Source organism: Chelmon rostratus, chromosome 20 (assembly GCF_017976325.1).
Source record: "Chelmon rostratus isolate fCheRos1 chromosome 20, fCheRos1.pri, whole genome shotgun sequence".
Classification (NCBI taxonomy): domain Eukaryota; kingdom Metazoa; phylum Chordata; class Actinopteri; order Chaetodontiformes; family Chaetodontidae; genus Chelmon; species Chelmon rostratus.
The window spans coordinates 15,374,362-15,393,637 of NC_055677.1; the positions used below are offsets into that span (position 1 = coordinate 15,374,362).

Below are 19,276 nucleotides of genomic sequence, written 5' to 3' on the forward strand. Positions count from 1 at the left end.
GTTTTTAGAAGGCGTAACCTGCTACATAATGTGGGTTAATTAGCAAATGTAATGCCATTGATTCTCAGAGTTAGATTAGGTATCTGAACAGCTTTAATTTGGTAGAAAACCCAAAGTATAGAGAAGTACAGCAGTCAGTGTATCTATCAAGTACATTTACATACAGCAGTGGCATGCACATACTGACGTAGCACACTGCTGTGGGGGCTTTCCTATAACAAAAAAACACAGCTGAGCTTGTGTTGCAATATAAAGTGTGGAGATAATGTTAAGTCTGGCTATGTGAGACAACACAAAAAAACTATGAAAGAGGCTGTTTCCCACATCCAACTACTACTCTGGTTATTTAACTGGCTTCCAATGAGGCTCAACGTTCACACAGTTTATCTTGACCCCAAATATTTGATACGACAATGTTCCTCCAGCCTATTGGTCTATAGTAGATTCTACTAGCCACATTAGCTGGGGAAGGTGCTAATATCAAATTCAGCAAGCAAATAGACAGCAAAATACCTTGAGGGAATAAAAAAAATCTTGACAATGTTTCATGCTGAAAGGATTATCAGAAGTACTCACACACTGTCTGGAGCACACTTTGCCCCTTTTGGGACCGTGTCATCCACAGTTTGGGCAACAGTCCCATAAGGTCCCCAAGAAAAGCCCAGGGAAGTGGCCCAAACAGGGCTCACACACACTTGTGAATAATGGAGAAAGACGTTATTGCTCACAGTCTGATGATGAGTATATATGTTAGAATGTCAATGTCAATTTGTCAATAAGACAAATCCAGGGTGCATATAGTCATTTTAAGTGCGTGTGTTTGTTTGGCTGAGCTACAGCCCAGCCCATCTCTCAGCCCGCTGTTGCTGGCAGCTCTGGTGCCAGCAACAGCGGTGAACCATAGCAGTCTGGTAGTGCAGCATCTGCTACCAGCAAAGCTGTCCACACACTATCTCACCACCTTTCTCCATCTGCTCCATCAGACTTGATCCATCTGGTTGGAGTTACTGCTGACTTAATTACAGGCATATTTACAGTTGTTTCTGTAAACAGTGTTTGTATTGCTGTATATAGCAAACAAATTTCAATTTAAAAGGCACATTTTATATAAGACACACATGGCCATTAGCACTGTCTTAGATAATTAGCCGCTTAGCCTCACAGTATTACGGAAGAGAAGAACCCTTCACCTGGTGAAAATATAAAGTTTGGTTGCTCTAGCTGTGAATTTTGCTTTCAACTTCACAGATTTTTATTTTGGCATTCAAGTACTGGCAGTCAGCAAGGAAAAAAGTATGCATTTTTATATGTATTAATTGATATTAATGGTTTAAAACTAGAATTGAGGGTGATATGCCTTATTGGTATGCGCATCAATACCAGCCTTATTAAATTTTTAATTGTATTATTGGCCAAGATGTGACCAATCCACATGTTTCTTTGTTTCCAATGAGTTCCACAAAGTGAGGATGGATGATTGAAAATGAGAGCACTACTAAAACACCAACTTGTTTCAACCTGATCATTTCCAAGATATTACACATAACACTTAAATTACACCTGGTAATCAATATAAGCAAAGGTTTCATTGATTGTTGTAGTTACTGTAGTAGAGATAATAGACTGTAAGTAAGCATTGTTCTATCACATAATGAAATGACCAAAAAACTAAAAATAATGAAAACAATCATAAAAAGTAATCTCACAGTTCAGTGCAGCCCAGTTAATCACATAATAGATAGCCACTGTTTGCCAAATATGAAAACCTGAAATGTATATTATCCCACATTATTATATCCTCTCGTTCAGCCCTCAGAGCCATAGTCTACCAAGTGTTGATAGTCAGTGTGCAGAATGTCCTCATGTTAAAAGAAATAGGCAGTATGTGTGTTAGCTTTCATGCTGAGTGATGGAATGTGAGGGAAGAATGATCAGGGATCTTACTGTTACGCTGCAGAGAATACATCATGCACATCTGAATGAGGCATGTTCACACAAGTATAACATGGAGCACTGTGCTGGTATTAACAGATACTTTTACTGTTCTTGCTTATCAGTGATGCTCTCAATCTCTCTTGGAGGCTGATCCTCAAGCTGTCGTTCCTCATACGCTGCCAGTGTAAAATGAAAATGATGTTGTTTGACACCTGATGATGTAATGCTCATAGAACAATAATGCATGCAGCAGAGCTTAGCCGGCAAGGCTTGAATGGTTATCAAAGCATGCTAGCCTAGTAGTCTCCTTGCCAACAGTCATCATATTAAAGCTCATGTAAATGTCCAAAAGGATTTGCATCATTGTTGCCTTTACTATGCCAACCAAGAGCTGCTCAGTGTTTTACAGAACTCCTGCTGTGCGAGGTGTTACATAAATGTGTGTATCACAGGACTTTTAAGAAGTTAAATGGGCTGACTCTGCTAGAGTGCATGCTCAATGTTATTGTGGCGTGCTAACACATCTGATGTACTTACAGATTAACATTTTTAACATTACCCTCTAAGAAACATTTACTGACATGCTACAATAAGGCTTTGCTTGACTTCATTGCTTCTCTGAAGCTCAAATTTTGATCCTGCCAGCATTTATCTCGTAAGAGATGTGAGGTTTTTCCAGCTTTCCTCAATTTATGATGCAGTGTCTGCCGTGTGATTTTGCTTACTATGCAGGTTGTGTAGGATGCATGCACATACACTTGAGCTTCCCATGTGTCATTAGGCTCAGTGTGGGGCTCAGCTGTTGGTTGCTGCAGCCCATCTGTCTTTCTGTCTTGTGTGTCCTGGTCAGGGTCAGGTCTGGGTCACCTCAAGGACTTGTTTCATTACTCTCTTGGGGATCATATGTCCACATAGAGTAGGTAATGGACAAGTGGAGAATAGGGGGCAGAGTGGCGGAAGCTTCATCTGCTGGGTGTGAGGGAGAATAGAAAGGTGTGTTTGTTGTCTGAAGAGGACTCAAAAAGCTGGTATAGCAACTGACAGTAGGTTAATTAGAGCCAGTCGCAGTCGGTTCCACAGTTTCATTTTTGATGCCTACTCCCACTGGTCTACTTTCATAAGCAGTTGTATTTTCTTTTTTTCTTTTTTAATGTAGCCAGGAAAACATTAATCTGACCATCTTAATGTGCGTAGGTTAAAGAGAAGGATGGAGAATGAGGAGAACAGTGTACAGGCAGATGGAGCCATGTGAGGACAGCTGAAGGGAGTGTGACCACCTTTTCAGGCTGCTGAGCTTCTTTGTATTTTTATCTGTACTGTGGCGCTTACTGCTGCTTGCCATTTGTTGGTGGCATTCATTTAATTTCATTTAATAAAGCGTTATTGACGAGCAAGAAAAAAATGGTGAGCATGCACAATCAGCATGCTAACAGCTTGCTAACTAAGTTAGGTAGTGGAGGACAATGAAGACAATAAGTTCACAGAGATTTTCCCAAGGACGAATTTCTCCACATGTGCCATAAGCCACAATAATTAGCTATTGGGACAATTGCTCAATAGCTGTTATTCAGCTGCCAGCTTTCAAAATTAGCTTGAAGTTGTTTTAGGCATGTGTGATTCAGAAAGTGTCATTCTCTGGTGTTCTGAGCTTTTGCACTCTGCAGTAACACATTCTCCAGATGTAAACACAGCCATGAATGATGCAACATTTAAGATTTTAAAGTTAGGGTGCATTTTGAATGTAAATTGGGTCTTTTTGAATAATAATTACTTGCAACTTTATGAAATGTGTTTCAAGATAGAAAACATTACAGCTCATTGAATTAGCTAGCAACTAACTTAACGCTAATGTTGATGTTTTGACATGACTTTTAGCATTAAGTCAGCTAGCTAGCCAACTAGCTGTTCAGTTGTTTTCATTCTCAAAGACATTATATGCCATATATTGCAAACTTGATGGACAGGCCCAATCCTGTTTGCTGAGACGAAAGCATCGGAGCGGGAAATTTGTAATCTTGACTCGACTTCTGATTAAAATGGCAGCAGTAACATTAGCGCGAGTTCGGAGTTTGGACAGTATATCTGCTCCTAACAGTGGAAGCATTACCTCAGAGCACAGGCAGCACTGGGCCTGTTTTGTGGAATCTCCCTTGGCCAACATTGGCATTCAACAAAACTCTCTCGCTGTTGTTTTTTTTTTTTTTTAATGTCTCCCTTCTTCACAAGCACAGACATCATTTAAACCTGCCCCTTTCATAACTGCTTCTTAAGAGGCCTCAACTGTCTTTGGGCTCTGTGTGGGAGGGTGAGGCAGTGTGATTGAGGACGAGGCAGCATTGAGGATGCTCAGTGGTTTGGAATTTTCCTGCCAGAGTGAGTAACAGTGCGGATGGGAGAGCCGTCACCCCGGCTGATTTACACCTGTGTTTGTGTCCTGGGCAGGGGGGAGGAGGCAGAGGGCAGGACTGTGCCCTGTGTGTGGTGGCTTTATTGGAAGAAGTGGCTCCACTGGGTGGCATGGTGGTCCCATAGAGAGACTGAGAAAGTCTGAGATAATGGCAGGATTTGAGCACTGGATGAGAAATGTGGTACAAAAATGGCCGCTATTGTGTGGCTTAAACACAGTTCATCCTGTTTTTTGAGGAGGTTGTGAATAGTTTTTCTTTGTTTGTTTGAGAGGAAAGCCACTTTCCACTGGAAAACCACAAATGTGGCTACATAATTACATCCTTTCCTCTTCTTTCTGATTCATTTGACTTATTTGTCATAAATGGCTTTTCTAACATGCACAAATAAAACAAATAGTCAGAGTGAAGTAAAGCGATGCTCTGATTAAACTGCGTGATTCCAAATGCTTCCTTTTGTTTATCAAGCATCTAGAATCCAGTTTCTGTCCTAATTTGAATGGACATAATCTCACTGCAGGGTGTCTGTTTATCGTTCTGGAGTCCAGTCTGTGGCACAAATGATGCCACACCACCAGCTGGGTGGCATCTAGTAATTGTTTGTTTTCAATCATAAGAAGCTTAGCACCAGGATTATCAACCGCTACAAGTAATGTTTTTGTGTCACAGCAGGAGCGATGGCTTGCATCTTGTTTTCCAAGCCACAATATTAAGGTTGGGTTATTGTTCCCTCTCAGTCCGAGGTCTTGCTTTTCTCTCAGAGCTGGCAGGAGCACCTGTGCTGCTGTGGGAGCTGGGCGTGGCTCTTTTCGATTTATTGTCAAGGTGAAAAATAGTGAGAGCACAAAAGGACAAAAGAAAGCCTCAGTGCTGTTCGAACACCTGTGTGATGCAGGTGCACCACAGACTGAAGGACAGAGACAGATAGCCATCACAGTTGTCGAACACAATCAGTTTGGACGAGCAGATTGAGATCTGTTTTCAGAACTCAGTCTATTAGGCTAGATTTCTCCATTTACATAAAAACTAGACAGAATATGACATATCACTGTAGCATCAAAAAGTGACACCTGATTCAGTTTACTACACGGTTTACAGTTTCCCTTTACACTTGTATTTTGGCCTGAATAGTTGAGGATATGTTTTGCATCATAGGACAGTAGGAATGTCAAGTGAAAATGCAGCAGCTCTAAAAACCACCTCTCTGGGGATTAACAAATATGAGGCTTATTTTAGACAGCTCTTTCACAGTTAGAAGGTAGTTTTGTAATGTAGGAGCTGAAGCAGATGAATGCCTACCTGCGTGTAGGGCTGATGAGTAACAAACCATAGCTTTTTCTCAGACTAACATGAGAGTAGGTGAGGGGCTGTGTTAGTAGTCCATGTCTCAAACTATCATTTAAATGTTTGTCATTCCATCTCCTGAGTATGATATGTTTGGGTCTTCATCAGTGCAACCTAACCGGGGGTCCGACTTTGACCCTCTCCATCCTCTCTCTGGCTGTCCTGAGGTACTAACTCTGCCATCTGAGCTCCCATCAACTCCTGCTTTCCCTGTTTAGGCCAGACCAGAGCCCTGCTAGTAACGCAGCAGAACTCTATAAGGCTCTATTTTGAAATTCTAACTTTACCACAATGTGTCTGGAGCACCAAGTATAAAAACCTGTCAAGTAAAAAATGCTGGAAAAATCTTAAAATCCCACGCAGGGTTGATGACTTGTTCTCAGTTTTGTAATGACGTTTAGGTCCTCAGACCTTCATCAGATAAAATTCAGTAGACAAACAGCAGAAGTACAAAACAATACCTACAGCTCAGGGAGAAAAACACCAGTCAGAGGGCGCCAGCAGCACTTTGCTGATATCCGCTCCCTTCACCACCAACCCCACTCATCCATCCTCTGTCTTTCCATCCTTCTGTTGAGTTTATAGGATAATTAATTCTGCCTGTTCATGTTTAGGATTAATTGAATTGGTCATTAACACGTCTGTGGCGACCCTGCAGTCTGTATGTGTGCGCGTATGTGTGTGCACGTGCGTTCGTGCGTGTTTGTCAGTTAGAGACAGTGGAATGTATGAGTGGCGACTGATAGTGACTGTGGTCTCCTCTCACTGTTAATGGGTCAGAAAGAGACAAAGAGTAGTAGTAGTAGTCCATGTCTCAAACTATCATTTAAATGTTTGTCATTCCATCTCCTGAGTATGATATGTTTGGGTCTTCATCAGTGCAACCTAACCGGGGGTCCGACTTTGACCCTCTCCATCCTCTCTCTGGCTGTCCTGAGGTACTAACTCTGCCATCTGAGCTCCCATCAACTCCTGCTTTCCCTGTTTAGGCCAGACCAGAGCCCTGCTAGTAACGCAGCAGAACTCTATAAGGCTCTATTTTGAAATTCTAACTTTACCACAATGTGTCTGGAGCACCAAGTATAAAAACCTGTCAAGTAAAAAATGCTGGAAAAATCTTAAAATCCCACGCAGGGTTGATGACTTGTTCTCAGTTTTGTAATGACGTTTAGGTCCTCAGACCTTCATCAGATAAAATTCAGTAGACAAACAGCAGAAGTACAAAACAATACCTACAGCTCAGGGAGAAAAACACCAGTCAGAGGGCGCCAGCAGCACTTTGCTGATATCAGAGTCTTGTTTAATCTGAGTCTTGTTTCCTTACTACTCAATCATGCATTTACTTTTGTCATTTTAGACAAAGTTCTGTTTGCATTTAGACAACATTTAACATTTGTCAAAGTAGTAAAAAAGTTTGTAAAAGTTTTTGTTTGAGAAGTAACAAGCTTAGGTGTTGTATGCTGTAAAGCCTGAACAATAGTTCAGAGTTTTAAAAAAATCTGATAACGGTGAAGAGGGTATGGCATGAACAAGCCCCAGCAACTGCTGAATTGATTGCCATGACGTTTTTCACAGACGTTCATGGACACTGGACAGTGGCAGTGTGTCCCAGTGACTTTGGTAATCCTCTGACATTTTCACTAGAACTAGATGAGGTGAATATTTTTGGGTTTCAGTAACCTCTTCTCACGACTGTTGGTGTGGTTGATTGGTTTGTGATGAAATTCTGTTCAGATTCATGCTCCCTACAAGATGGGTTAGCAAATGATTTTGTACAGATATTTATGATTCCCAGAGGATGAATCCCAGTAACTTGGGTGATCCCCTGACTTTTATCACCATGAGTTGACTTTTATTAACTATTGAATGGATTACCATTAAATTTGAAAATGTTCCCCTCAGGATGAATTGTAATAACTTTGGGGATATCTTCTCTTTTCATCAGACCAAAAATGTAATATGTCAAATACTTTGGTTTATGACCTGCAAACTGATGAAATTCCCATTAGCACCAGCTGCTTTTTGTTTAATGTTAAGCACAGCCTCACAGTGATGCTAGCACTGCTGTAGACTCCTCTTCCTATTGATAAGGATCTCTTGAACTTGTTTTGTAAAAGATTACCATGATATTCAGTAACTGATGTATTTTGCAATTGAAAAATAAACCTTTCAGTGCTGTCTTTTGGACAGACTATGCAGTGGCACCACTATTTCTAAATGACCAAAAACATATTTCTGCACTGCAGTTTCTTGTTAGTTATTGGCCAACATGCAGCTATATCTGTGGCAAGCTATTATCAGCTGATATGATAGCCAGCTCTACTCAGCACTGCTGCCTCGGCTCAGAAGCTGGCCTGACGTTCCGTGCCTCAAATCTACAACTTTAATACAAATGCTTGTTGATAGTATGAGGGATTATTTTTAGCGGCAGTGACGAGTGAATGCTAAAATGAGTTATTTTAGTCCCAAAGTGGGCCAAACAGCGTTGTTGTGGTTAGATACACAGCTTACAGATGGACTGATGGGATTTAGTGACTTCTCCTCTTTTTTTCCCGTTTCCCTCTTCTTTTTTAACCTGTCTTTACCCACCTGATGTTCTCCCCCATTCTGTCTCTCCTGTTGTTTCTTCTCATCTTATCTGATTCTTTCCCTCCCCTCTCACTCTCTCCATCGACCGGCTTTATCTATTATGCATCTGTTAATGGGCTCTCTTCCACTTCCCACTGCAGCTCTGCTAACTTGTCCTGTAAGCACACACAGCAGGTGTGCATGTGTGTGTGTAAATGTGCAGAAGCGCGTAGACCTGACCTAACCCTGGTGGCCTCTGTTGCATCACTGCTTTGTTATTCGTTTCATCCCATCTGTCCGTCTGTAAAACAAGCTGTCTCTCTCTGTTTCTGTGTGTTTGTGCCTGCCATCGCCTGAGCACTCCAGGTAGAGTAATTCACTCCAGTAATAACTGATGAGGATGTAGGTTACCCAGCAACACTGGCATTTCGAAGGACTTCCAGATTAGTGGGGCTTATGGCTACCTGCTGTTCACTCTCTGTCTCTCTGTGCCTCTCAATGCAGGTGCATTGCTATTTGCGGCTCAAATCACTCATCAGAAAATCTCTCATCATCTAATTAATGCTACTGGACGGTGGCGTTACAAAGACCGATGGAAACTGCGTTAAAGATACGAACACAAAATAATGAATGCATAACACTCAACTACTTCCTTGTCTTCCCTTGTGTGTTTGTGTGTGACTATATATATATTTCTGTGTTTTTATATATATACACAAATATATGGGATGTTTGTATAGAGGATTAATGCATTGACCTCCTATCTCTATAAATAAATACAATTTCATTCAGGCACATTTGCTCCTGTGGGGCTTAAGTAAAGCAATAAAGCACTCACGTCGATGATCTTTTTTGATTAAGCAAAGTGTGTTGTGCTCCTCCGCTCCCTTCACCACCAACCCCACTCATCCATCCTCTGTCTTTCCATCCTTCTGTTGAGTTTATAGGATAATTAATTCTGCCTGTTCATGTTTAGGATTAATTGAATTGGTCATTAACACGTCTGTGGCGACCCTGCAGTCTGTATGTGTGCGCGTATGTGTGTGCACGTGCGTTCGTGCGTGTTTGTCAGTTAGAGACAGTGGAATGTATGAGTGGCGACTGATAGTGACTGTGGTCTCCTCTCACTGTTAATGGGTCAGAAAGAGACAAAGAGCTGCTGTTTCTGCATGGGAACCAGAGAGCAGAGATGGGAGGTGGACAAAGAGATGAAAGAGGTTTTAAGAAAAGGAAGTAGTTCAGAGAACAATGTACGTGTGCAACTAATGATTATTTATTTTTATCATGCATTCATTATTTTTATGAGAAAGCCCAATCAAGCCCATCAAATTATGGGATTAAAAAAAATTAAAAAAATGTACAATTACTGCAGTTTTTGTCTGCCTTTGTCATTGCAGAAATGTTGACTTGTCAGTAGGAAAAACACAGATGTTAACAGTAATTAACATAATAATTAATAAATAACATTGACTCTGCTCTATGCAAACGAGAGCTCATGACAATGTGACTGAGAGCAGCATGAACAATTTAGATGTTTGTTTGGCCCAGTGACCTATGATCCATGAATTTGATGTAACACAACATAGTCTTTTGTCAAACATATATGTTCTGCAGGACAGCCTGCAGTTCAAGCACACAGGGTAAGTAGCTCTGCCTGAGGCTAGTCTCACGTCCGGGCAGTGCTCCTCCTTGTTAACAATGCTTGACCGGAAACAGACACTTTTTTATTTTTCCAGAAGAATATCAGATTCTGTGTGTACAGCCATGAAGTTGCGCATCCACATTTCAGCAGTTTTTCCCCGATATTCCACGTTTTACAGCTGTTCCTGTTTTTATTATCAGATTGCACGATTTCGTCCGTGTTTTCCTCCATCATGGAAATGGAATTAGGCCACCATTCATTTTATTATTTTTACTTGTGCTTTTCCCACTATCACATGTCAGCATGTCATCTGTGAAAAAGGCCTGTTGTGTGTGATTTATTTATTTATTCAAACGCCTTTTTTAACCAGGAAGTCACTTGAGGTATATTACCAATGTAATACAGCCAACTTAAAGTCACATAAGAACACACACAGTGAGTCTATAATGTTCATATATAGCACAATAGTTTTATTTCTGAAACTGTGATGTGTTACAGAACAGGCTGCAGTGTGTATGTGGCAGCCTGTGTGGCCCCTCCTTGGGTTTAGTAATAATGGGGCCCTGGCAGGCAGTGGATGAGATTACTGGTGCCCATCTTTACAGACACCCTGAGGCACATCTGAGGTCATGATGAGGGCAGAGACAAACACACACATACAGTTGTGCACACAAATACACACGGAGACACACACAAAAGCAACCATGCAGACTTGCACTGTCTGCTGCTTTCCATTATGTTTTTTTTTTTTAACTCTATGTGGAGACTGGAAATATTTAGTGAGCGGATTGCTCCATCTAGTGGTTATTTGATGTCACTACATTTTAATGGATACAGCACTGTAAGTACAGCGAGCAACATGGTATCTGGTTTGACTGCTTTTCCATATACCAAGTAAAGTAAATAATGAATTATAAATTCCCACTACATATTGATATTTCTGGAATGGCATTGTCATAGGTGTAGGGAAAGTTAGCCAAGCTCCCTGGCAAAGTAGTGCAATATTATCAGATTTTAACATAAATAACTGAAAAATGCATTATGCAACATGTTTGATAAACATGTTCGGTAAGAAAAGAAATTGTTTCAAGACCCAGTGTAATAAAAGCCCAGGGTCACATTTTTGAACACTTTTTCTTTACTACTAAGTTGTAGTGTGAGGGGAAGAAGGGCGGAGTATTGTGAGCCTTTCGGCAGGAAAAGAAACTGGAGTTTCAGGTCTGTTCAGGTGAGCTAGTAGACCTGGTGGGTGGGTGCCTTCCTGCATGGGAGGATTTAGTTTGTGTGCAGTGTAATAGTGCAGTGGGAGTGCCCTCTGCTGTGTGTCAAGCTGTGTTTTGTGGCAGGAAGAAAGTGTCCGGGTAAGTCCCTGCGTAGTGTTTGTGCCTTTCGCGTTGTTGTTTTCACCATCTGCATCAGTATGTCTCATTCATTTGTTAGATCAGGTCTCATCAGCTCTGCTCACTCTCAACTGTTCTTTTACAGATGAATTTCTTCACGAGCGATGCTTAGATCTTTCTGTGGTCACAGGAATATTGTAAGGACAAAGTGACTTTGACTTTGACACTCATGCAGTTAGTATTAACAACTTAAAATGTCACACATGCAAAGTAAATAATGCTAGAGTAACCCTGTTAATTTAGGTTTGTCTGAAGTGGAAAGCACACAGCTACCCTGGAAGTGTGAGAATCAAAAGGTAGCATAGTTGTAATGCCTTTAGGATAGTGTGATGCATCCACCAGACATTCATTGTAGTATTCTCAAACAAATATTTACTACACTAGAGGGTCAGAGTGTGTCACCTTCCCCTCACTCATACTGCTCCATTTCAGAGTCCTGAGTTCCTGAAACTTCTTTCCATTGCTCTTGTAAACTGGATGGATCTCTCTTAAATGCATCTGTTAAAGTAGGCTACAATGAAACACACCAGCAAGTTGTGTGTTTAGGCGGCTGAAAGGGGAGAATGACTTCATGCCTCTGTGAAGACAACACACATGTACATACACATAAGCAGATGTATTTTATGTGGAAAGACTGGACGCTTATGAGCAACACGTGGCAGAGTGATTCTGATTCTGAGCTGTCAGAAAATCCCACCTGAGACAAAGAGAACTCGCTTTTCCATTTTTTCTCTGTTCACTCTCACATTGGATGAAACCATTCTTGTTGATGTGTATTTTTTTCTTCATGGGTTACTGGCGTTCATTGATATTCCACATTTGCTCCCTTAGTCTGTCTCCATATTCTTTTTAGTTGTGTGCATATGCTCCTTCCTATTGCTCATCGCTGTTGCTGCCCCTCCACTGCAGTCAGTCATTCCAGGGACATCAGCCGTGCCAGGTACCGCTGAGTCCTAATTTAAGCAGCCCCAATCCCTCGTAAAGCTAACGGCTATTATCGAGAAGTCGTATGGCGTGCGCCTGAAAACACAGCCCTGTCCTGCCAGCGTCACGCGCCTCATGCTTAATAGGAATCGACGTGGTGACATTTTGGCATCGCTGCGCTGAGGCAGGAGAAAGACATTATTCAAAAATGTGTTTTTCCACAGAAGAAACAGAAAAGGCAAAAGACTGCCTATGCGGCGCTGGCATTGGGAGGACTTTCTTTTCTTTTTTCTGGAAACAGTATTATAATCTCAAAATGTCATGTGGATGAACATTCCCGTCCACCACGGTTTAATACACTGCAATTATGCACAGCCCATTGAGATGTAGTTCCACTGTGTGCCTGTGTGTAAATGAATGTTCGCCTTTACCACAGTTGGATACACTGCAATTATACTCTTATGATTGTGTCATGTATGGTTGTGTGCATGTGGCTGTAACTCTATCTACTTCTGTCTGTCTGACTTTGCACTTTGTGGTTCCTACAAGCCAATATAATGTAGAGTGGCTGAAATACAAATTGATTTTACATCCAATCTGTCTTCACAGCTACCCCATACCAATACCCCAAAGCTGCAGCTCACCAATGGGGTGTGAAGTAAAAGAACATGGTTTTCCAGAAAAGAAGCAATTATGTGTTTTCTTTTAAATCCGAATGGTAGTACATCACTCTTCTTCAGTCTCTTCAGCCATGTTAAACTCTGACTCTGTCTTTCTAAACAGCAACCCAGCACAAATATTTGGAAGCCTCTGTCTGTGCTTTTTTTTCTACGACCTTTTTGTGGACACACAATAACATACAAAAGCAAGATAATGTACCCTTGAACATGCAGCAGTTTCTTTTACACACAGTGTATTCAATAACCTGTAGCCTTGGATGTTGCCATGGTGCAGGATTATTAAGAAGTAGACAGTGTGTGGTCAAAAAAAAAAAAAACTGGAGGCTGGCAGTTGCAGGATACGACATTTTTTCTCTTTGCCTGTTTTTGGTGTTACATTTTTCAAGCTGCAGCTTGTTGGTTATTCATCGTATTGGATTTGATCAAGTACCAATATTGGCATTGAATGTGTAGACCGATTTGAATGTCTGGACAGATGTGTGTGCATATTCTTTGATCAGATATGTCCTGATGTAGAAAAAATGTCAGTTTGGAACTATATTATTCAGGCAAGGTTCTTGTCTGGCTACTTGTGTTTAGATACGGTTTTACACTTGGAAACTTGGCTTCATTTGTTAAATGCAACCCCCCCCACGCAAAAAGGGTTGTTTTTGGCATCACTACTAGAACTCAGGTAGAATATTGCATTATCTCTAAGTGTGTGACTTAGTGTGACTTTTGGCAGATTAGGGAGGGTTAAGTGGTTTCTTACATCAGAGAGATTTGTGAAGACGAAAGCAGCAGCACATTGGACAATAAAACCTGATCCACTTCATTTTATAAAAAAAAAAACAAAGATAAGTGCAGAACCAAAGCCTCACAATGCTACAACAGACAGAATGGGTGACCTGAGCAGGTGTCACACGGGCTGCCAAATAGATCTTCCATCGTCCCGCCAAGGACCAGTGTAGATAAACTCATCAGATTGGAGCAGATCAGGAGATGATGAGGCTGGTGTATAGCTTTGGAGCAAACTGGTCCTTTGAGCTGTAACCAGAGCAGGTGTGACAGGGGTGGCTTTGGATGGGCGTCTGTCATGCGATGGAGAGGATCGGTGTCATTCATGGTGGTCCAGTAAAAACCCCAGCCAGTAGCTGGCCTACTTGCCAGTCGATTTGGGACAGTCCATGACAAAAAAAACCAACACCCCAATAGCACCTCAGGGAGGTTTCAGTGGTGCTGAATGGCAGAGTTGACCTCTGGCATGTCCTGCTGTAATACTCCCTGTCCAGGTCCAGATGGAGGCAGCATGAATGCAGAACCGTTCACCGGTGAACCCTGTGAACGTTTCAGAGCATGACATGTTTTTCTCCTTGTTTCTTTTCCTGATGAGGATCACGTTGTTTTTTGGCCAATTGCTCTGAATGGGGATGTTTCTGTAGTCCAGTCTACCTTTAGGAAGAAGGGGAAGAAGCAGAAGATTAAATAGTAAAGCTGATATAAACTTCTAAACTCAAGGCATACATTCAAATAGTTGATTTGGAAATGACAGGTCTTGCAGTGTTTTTCACTGTCATTCGTTCACCTCCTGACTCTGTTATTCCACTCACTAACTTTGTCAACATCCTGCTGAGAGTCAGATGGCTCCACTCGTGCCCCCTCCTCTTCCCCCCCTGACTGGACAGACAGGCCTGTTTTTGAAAAGAGAAGAAGAATAACAGTATTCTCTTCCTCCGTGTTTCCATTCTTCCACACATACATCCATCACCCTGAGCTATTTTCTCTTAAAATATGGATTCGACCTCAGGTTTCACGCTCAGAACAAGACTAAGCGGACACAGACGGTGTCTCCAGACGTCCATACGTACAGGTCATTGTTAGGGAGAGGTGCTTCAGGTTGTGTCTCAGCTGGGTTTTCATAGAAAATGCCCCTGCAATAGTGAAAGTTCCCACTAGATGGTGGCAGAACCATTTGAAGATGTCAGACATCACAGGGGTAGAGGGAGGAACACCTCTTTGCAATTAAGCGTATCCCATCTCTTGTCCACATGGCAAAGTGTCCCTTTACCCATGACCATCTGATATTGTGTGATCTGAACAGACACGGTTAGAGCATTCTGACAGTGGGGAATGTTTCTTTAAGTCTGTCTGTTATGATCCTTTTGGGCCTTTTAAAAAGTCCCAGGTGTTCCCAGCACTGCGACATGCTTCCTGGCGCTCGAAAGCTCCTCAAATGGAAAGATAGATCCTTCCTCAGATTGGGGAATATGTGGTCATTCCCCTTCGGATGCAACAAAAGGCAAACGACTGATATTACAGCACGGCATACCTTAAGAGTATTCATGTCCTTTGTCTTTCCTTAAGTCTGTCATTCCAATCACAAAGTCTTATGACAAAACCGTGCTGTAGCACTGTGAAACACTGAACTGATTTAGCATGGGTCAGTTCTCTTGGCACGAGCTCAGTGGCTGTTAGGTTCAGTCCCCTGTTCAAACCGGCCTGCTGGAGAGATTTTGTGGTCACTGCTCGAGGCGCCGCTGTCCTTCCCTGCTGGTGCTTTTAACCTATTTTATTGAAGAATGCAAAGGGTTGAACAGCACTGAACTCCGATTTCACCAGGTTTTTCGTTTGCACTTTATGCTCTTGCAAAGCTGATGCAAACGACTCACAAATCTGGCCTACAAATTGGTGCTGGCGTGACATAGTAGCAGGGTTTAGAATTCGTCTCCCAGATCTCCTCTCGTTGGAAAATCTATCCTTTCTTAAGTGCCGTTTGATGAATGCACCATATTTCGTACATCTCAATCCAGAAGAAAAATATTCTTTTTCTGATATGAGCTCAATGGCTTGCTTACCTGCTCAGTCAGGCTGCTTCTAGACTGTATTTTGTAGATGCTTTTTCCACAAGGCTCCACCTGGGGTCTGCTGGGCCCTGAGGTGAGTTCACATCACAGTATGTCAGACAGGCGTGGTAGCATTTTGCTACGTGGGCTGCCGTTTTGGCAGGTTTGAGCCTCGACCTCTGCGTTTGTTTGTACACGCATGCAGGGCAAAACGCCAGGAAATAGTCACTCCTGTGCAGCTGTCACTGCGGGGGCCGAGTGAGAGATTCTTTACAGAAAACTCATTTGTAATGAATTTCCGGTTCACTTTTCGGCCCGCCAACACGGACGTGAAGTCACAGCATTTCAGACTTCAAGCATGTATAGCTGACACCGCCTAACCATTGACGGGGGTCCAGATGAGTTGGAATGGCGCAGGTGTCTTTGCTGTCCCTGTCTCCAGCCAAGTGGTTCTGAGTCAGCCGTAGCACACTGTGACTTAGTGTCCACTCAGACCCTGCTTTTACAAGACTTATCAACATGGGAGACACATGATGTAGGTTATCTCAGTGCTGGTGTTTTTTTTGAGTATTTTCTTCCACTTAAGTAGCGACTAACAGGCCCTCAGGCTCTACAGTTTAGGTAAGTGAGTTTGACTGGGTCACAGGACATGGGAGCTGACATAAAATAGATCATTAATCTGCATGCTGTAAAGAACCGAAGCCTCAAACCTGAGTGTTTTCAATTCCATTCATTCCTTTCCATTGTGAGACGAAGCATTTCTGCTGGTGGCAGGACTTAGCAGGACACTGGGACCTGTTGAGGTTTCTTGTGGCCTTTTGAAAGAAACTCTGATAAATGTAGTATACATTGGAAAGAGTTGGGGACCTGTTAAAGGTTTAAGAGCCCAGAAGGGTGGATGGCCTGGGGCCGAGGACATCCACTGAGACCCTTCAACAACTCATAAGCAGATTTATAACTGTCCACCCTGCAGTGACAGCACATGCTAGGACTGTATGTACGACCAGTGTACGGTCTCTTCGAAGGATCAAACAAACACAAAGGACACATTCATAGCTGAAGATGCAACAAGTTCCCATTTATGTTTCAAGCCACATGACAGCAGGTTTAAACCTCTTGGGGCAGGTATTAATCCAGTCTTAAACTGCAAGTTGAAATGCAAGTCTTTCATTAAATTGACAATACATTTTGCTTTCAGAGCTGTTAACATTGTTTTTTACATAAGATCAAGTCCTTTCAGTGTCTAACAAGTTTATTTTCAAATGTTAAAGCCAGGTGCCTGTGGAAGGTCTGCCTGATTATTTTTCCTTGTTCAGGGGATTTACCAATATTAAAACTTGACTGAAAATTTCAAGTGAAGTGAAGCCTATAGGGAGTCAAAAGCGCCTCAGTCCAATGAGCTTTAAAGTCTAAGTCTTGGGGGGGGGGGGGGGGGGGGGGGGGGTTCAAAGAACCACAGACTTTTTATTTGTGGACTACATCCCCTGTCTTCCTGTTGTGCTTTATCTGGCTTTCCAGTTGAGCGCCATTATTTACGAAGCAATGCATTTCCACGCCTGTTTGATTTTAGCCTTTGTGGATAATGTTTCCCTTGATTTTGCTGGATGCTGTATAAAGTGTGTGTGTGTGTGCGTGCATGCGTGCGTGTGCATGAACATGCACATGTGTTGCATTTGTGTCTGTAAGTGAGTGTGTATGTAGGCTATGGGTACCAAGCGAGGTGGTGTTGGCTCACGTACAAAGCAGAATGTTCGGCAGCTTACGAAAAAAGTGTTTGGTTGTAAACACACAGAGTCAACTTTGAACATCAACACACTATCAACACACACACACACACACACAGTGACTCATTCACTGTCGATCATTGGCTCACCTAAACACTAATACATATATCTGATATATTTGCTAGTATGATAGGTATTCATATCTATGGTTGTGGGTAGCGACGAGATCCCACAACACACACACACACACTCAACAACAAAACAGTAGCTGACTGACACACACGTGCATGCGGCCATTCTGCCATTTGACAAGCAGGCTCTAAAATCTTGTTCTCTTGCAGGGCTCCATGGCATAAAGCCTGTCCTCATATTCAGCTGGTCCCTGGGGAGAGCTGCCGAGCTCACTACTCTGACGCCCCGCTGCCATTTTCCACAGCCTGAGGGGAACCAGGAAGCAGCCGGCCGGAGTCATGCCTGCCCTGGCCACCGGAGCCGGCCACGAGCCAGGTACAGACCCTTCGGCCAGGAACACAATCTGTAACACAAAACCAGTAAAATACACTTATAAAATGTGGGTCTTCCAGCAAAAGTACAAAAGCATTTTGCTACTTTGATTTTATGTCCTCCTTCAACACACACAAACAGAATGAAATGAATGCAAGCACTGAGTGTGATCTCTTTGTTAAAAAATATATATATCTTTATTTACATGTCAGAGGAGTCTGGTCGTGTGCCCACAACTTAAAGACGTACAGACATTTAATTTCAGATTAGAATAGTTACTCTTGTCTAAGACTGCTTTTTCTCACCTGGAGTGGACCTTCTAAAACTGTGGTTGGAAAATACACCATAAGTCCATTTTCACTCCATTTTGTGCCCAGCCAAATGAAAAACACACCACTGCAAATACAGTATGCATATTGTACAAATTTACAGTTTAACAACACAGAGCATAATGTAAAGTATGTGTACCGCACTACATCTCTCTCGTCATCTCTGCTCTGTTCTGAGGCGTGTGTGTGTATGTGTGAGAGACTGTGTGACTGCGTGATGTCAGCGCGAGGAACACGTCAAGCTTGTCAACGCCGAGACAGCTGCCAGAAATCACCACCTCTTCCCTCAGGAACACTATCCTCCCCTCAGTGTGGCTTAATGGCCGGCTACATCATTACACACACAAATGCACACACACGCAGAGGAGCAAGATAGCAAAAGGACAAAAGGAGGACGGACATTAAGTCCCGCTCTGATGGATAAAGAGTGTGTGCCTTTCTGGGTCCAGACTTTTAACAGAGTTACCGTAGCCCCCGTCGTCCTGGAAATTTGTGCAGACAAAGTAGAAAGCCAGACCGTCAATTACGATTAGAGTCATTTTGGGCAATTACCGGCAAGGGCTCAGGTTTCCAAATAAAACACGTAAAGACTCCTCCGGCCCATCTCCGCTGCTTCCCCCTTGATGGTCCTGTGAAGTTGTGTGTGCAGGTGAAACACGATGAACATTATGGATGAACTTTAGGTCACTGATCTCCAGGCCTGGTGAAGTCACAAATGCTTGTGGCTGGCCTGGCATCGAGACTACCCGGCATCGTACCAAAGTTTACACAGAATACTGGTAGTATTACTCTTGGTATCATAATAATGCTGTTGATTTAAGGGATAAAGCTCCGTTAGGATGATGGAAAATCTGTCATATTTATGGTGCGCTGCTAGAGACAAACCTTTCAGCTCCATCTGTTCTTGGTCAGATCATTTGGCGCTTGAGACTACAGCTTTAAACAGTCTAATAAAGGCTGCAACATGCTGAAAATGTATAAAGAAATGATAGCTGACTT

General features: G+C 42.5%; 1 protein-coding gene across 1 annotated transcript in view; it reads left to right on the plus strand.

Moving 5' to 3' along the window:
- mpp7a (membrane palmitoylated protein 7a) overlaps positions 1-19,276 on the plus strand; it is a 131,645-nt gene that overhangs the window by 16,016 nt on the left and 96,353 nt on the right. The window contains exon 2 of the mRNA XM_041961721.1: positions 17,786-17,951. Within this exon, the coding sequence (XP_041817655.1) occupies positions 17,915-17,951 (37 nt within the window). The 5' untranslated portion in view covers positions 17,786-17,914. The remainder of the gene's footprint in view (positions 1-17,785; positions 17,952-19,276) is intronic.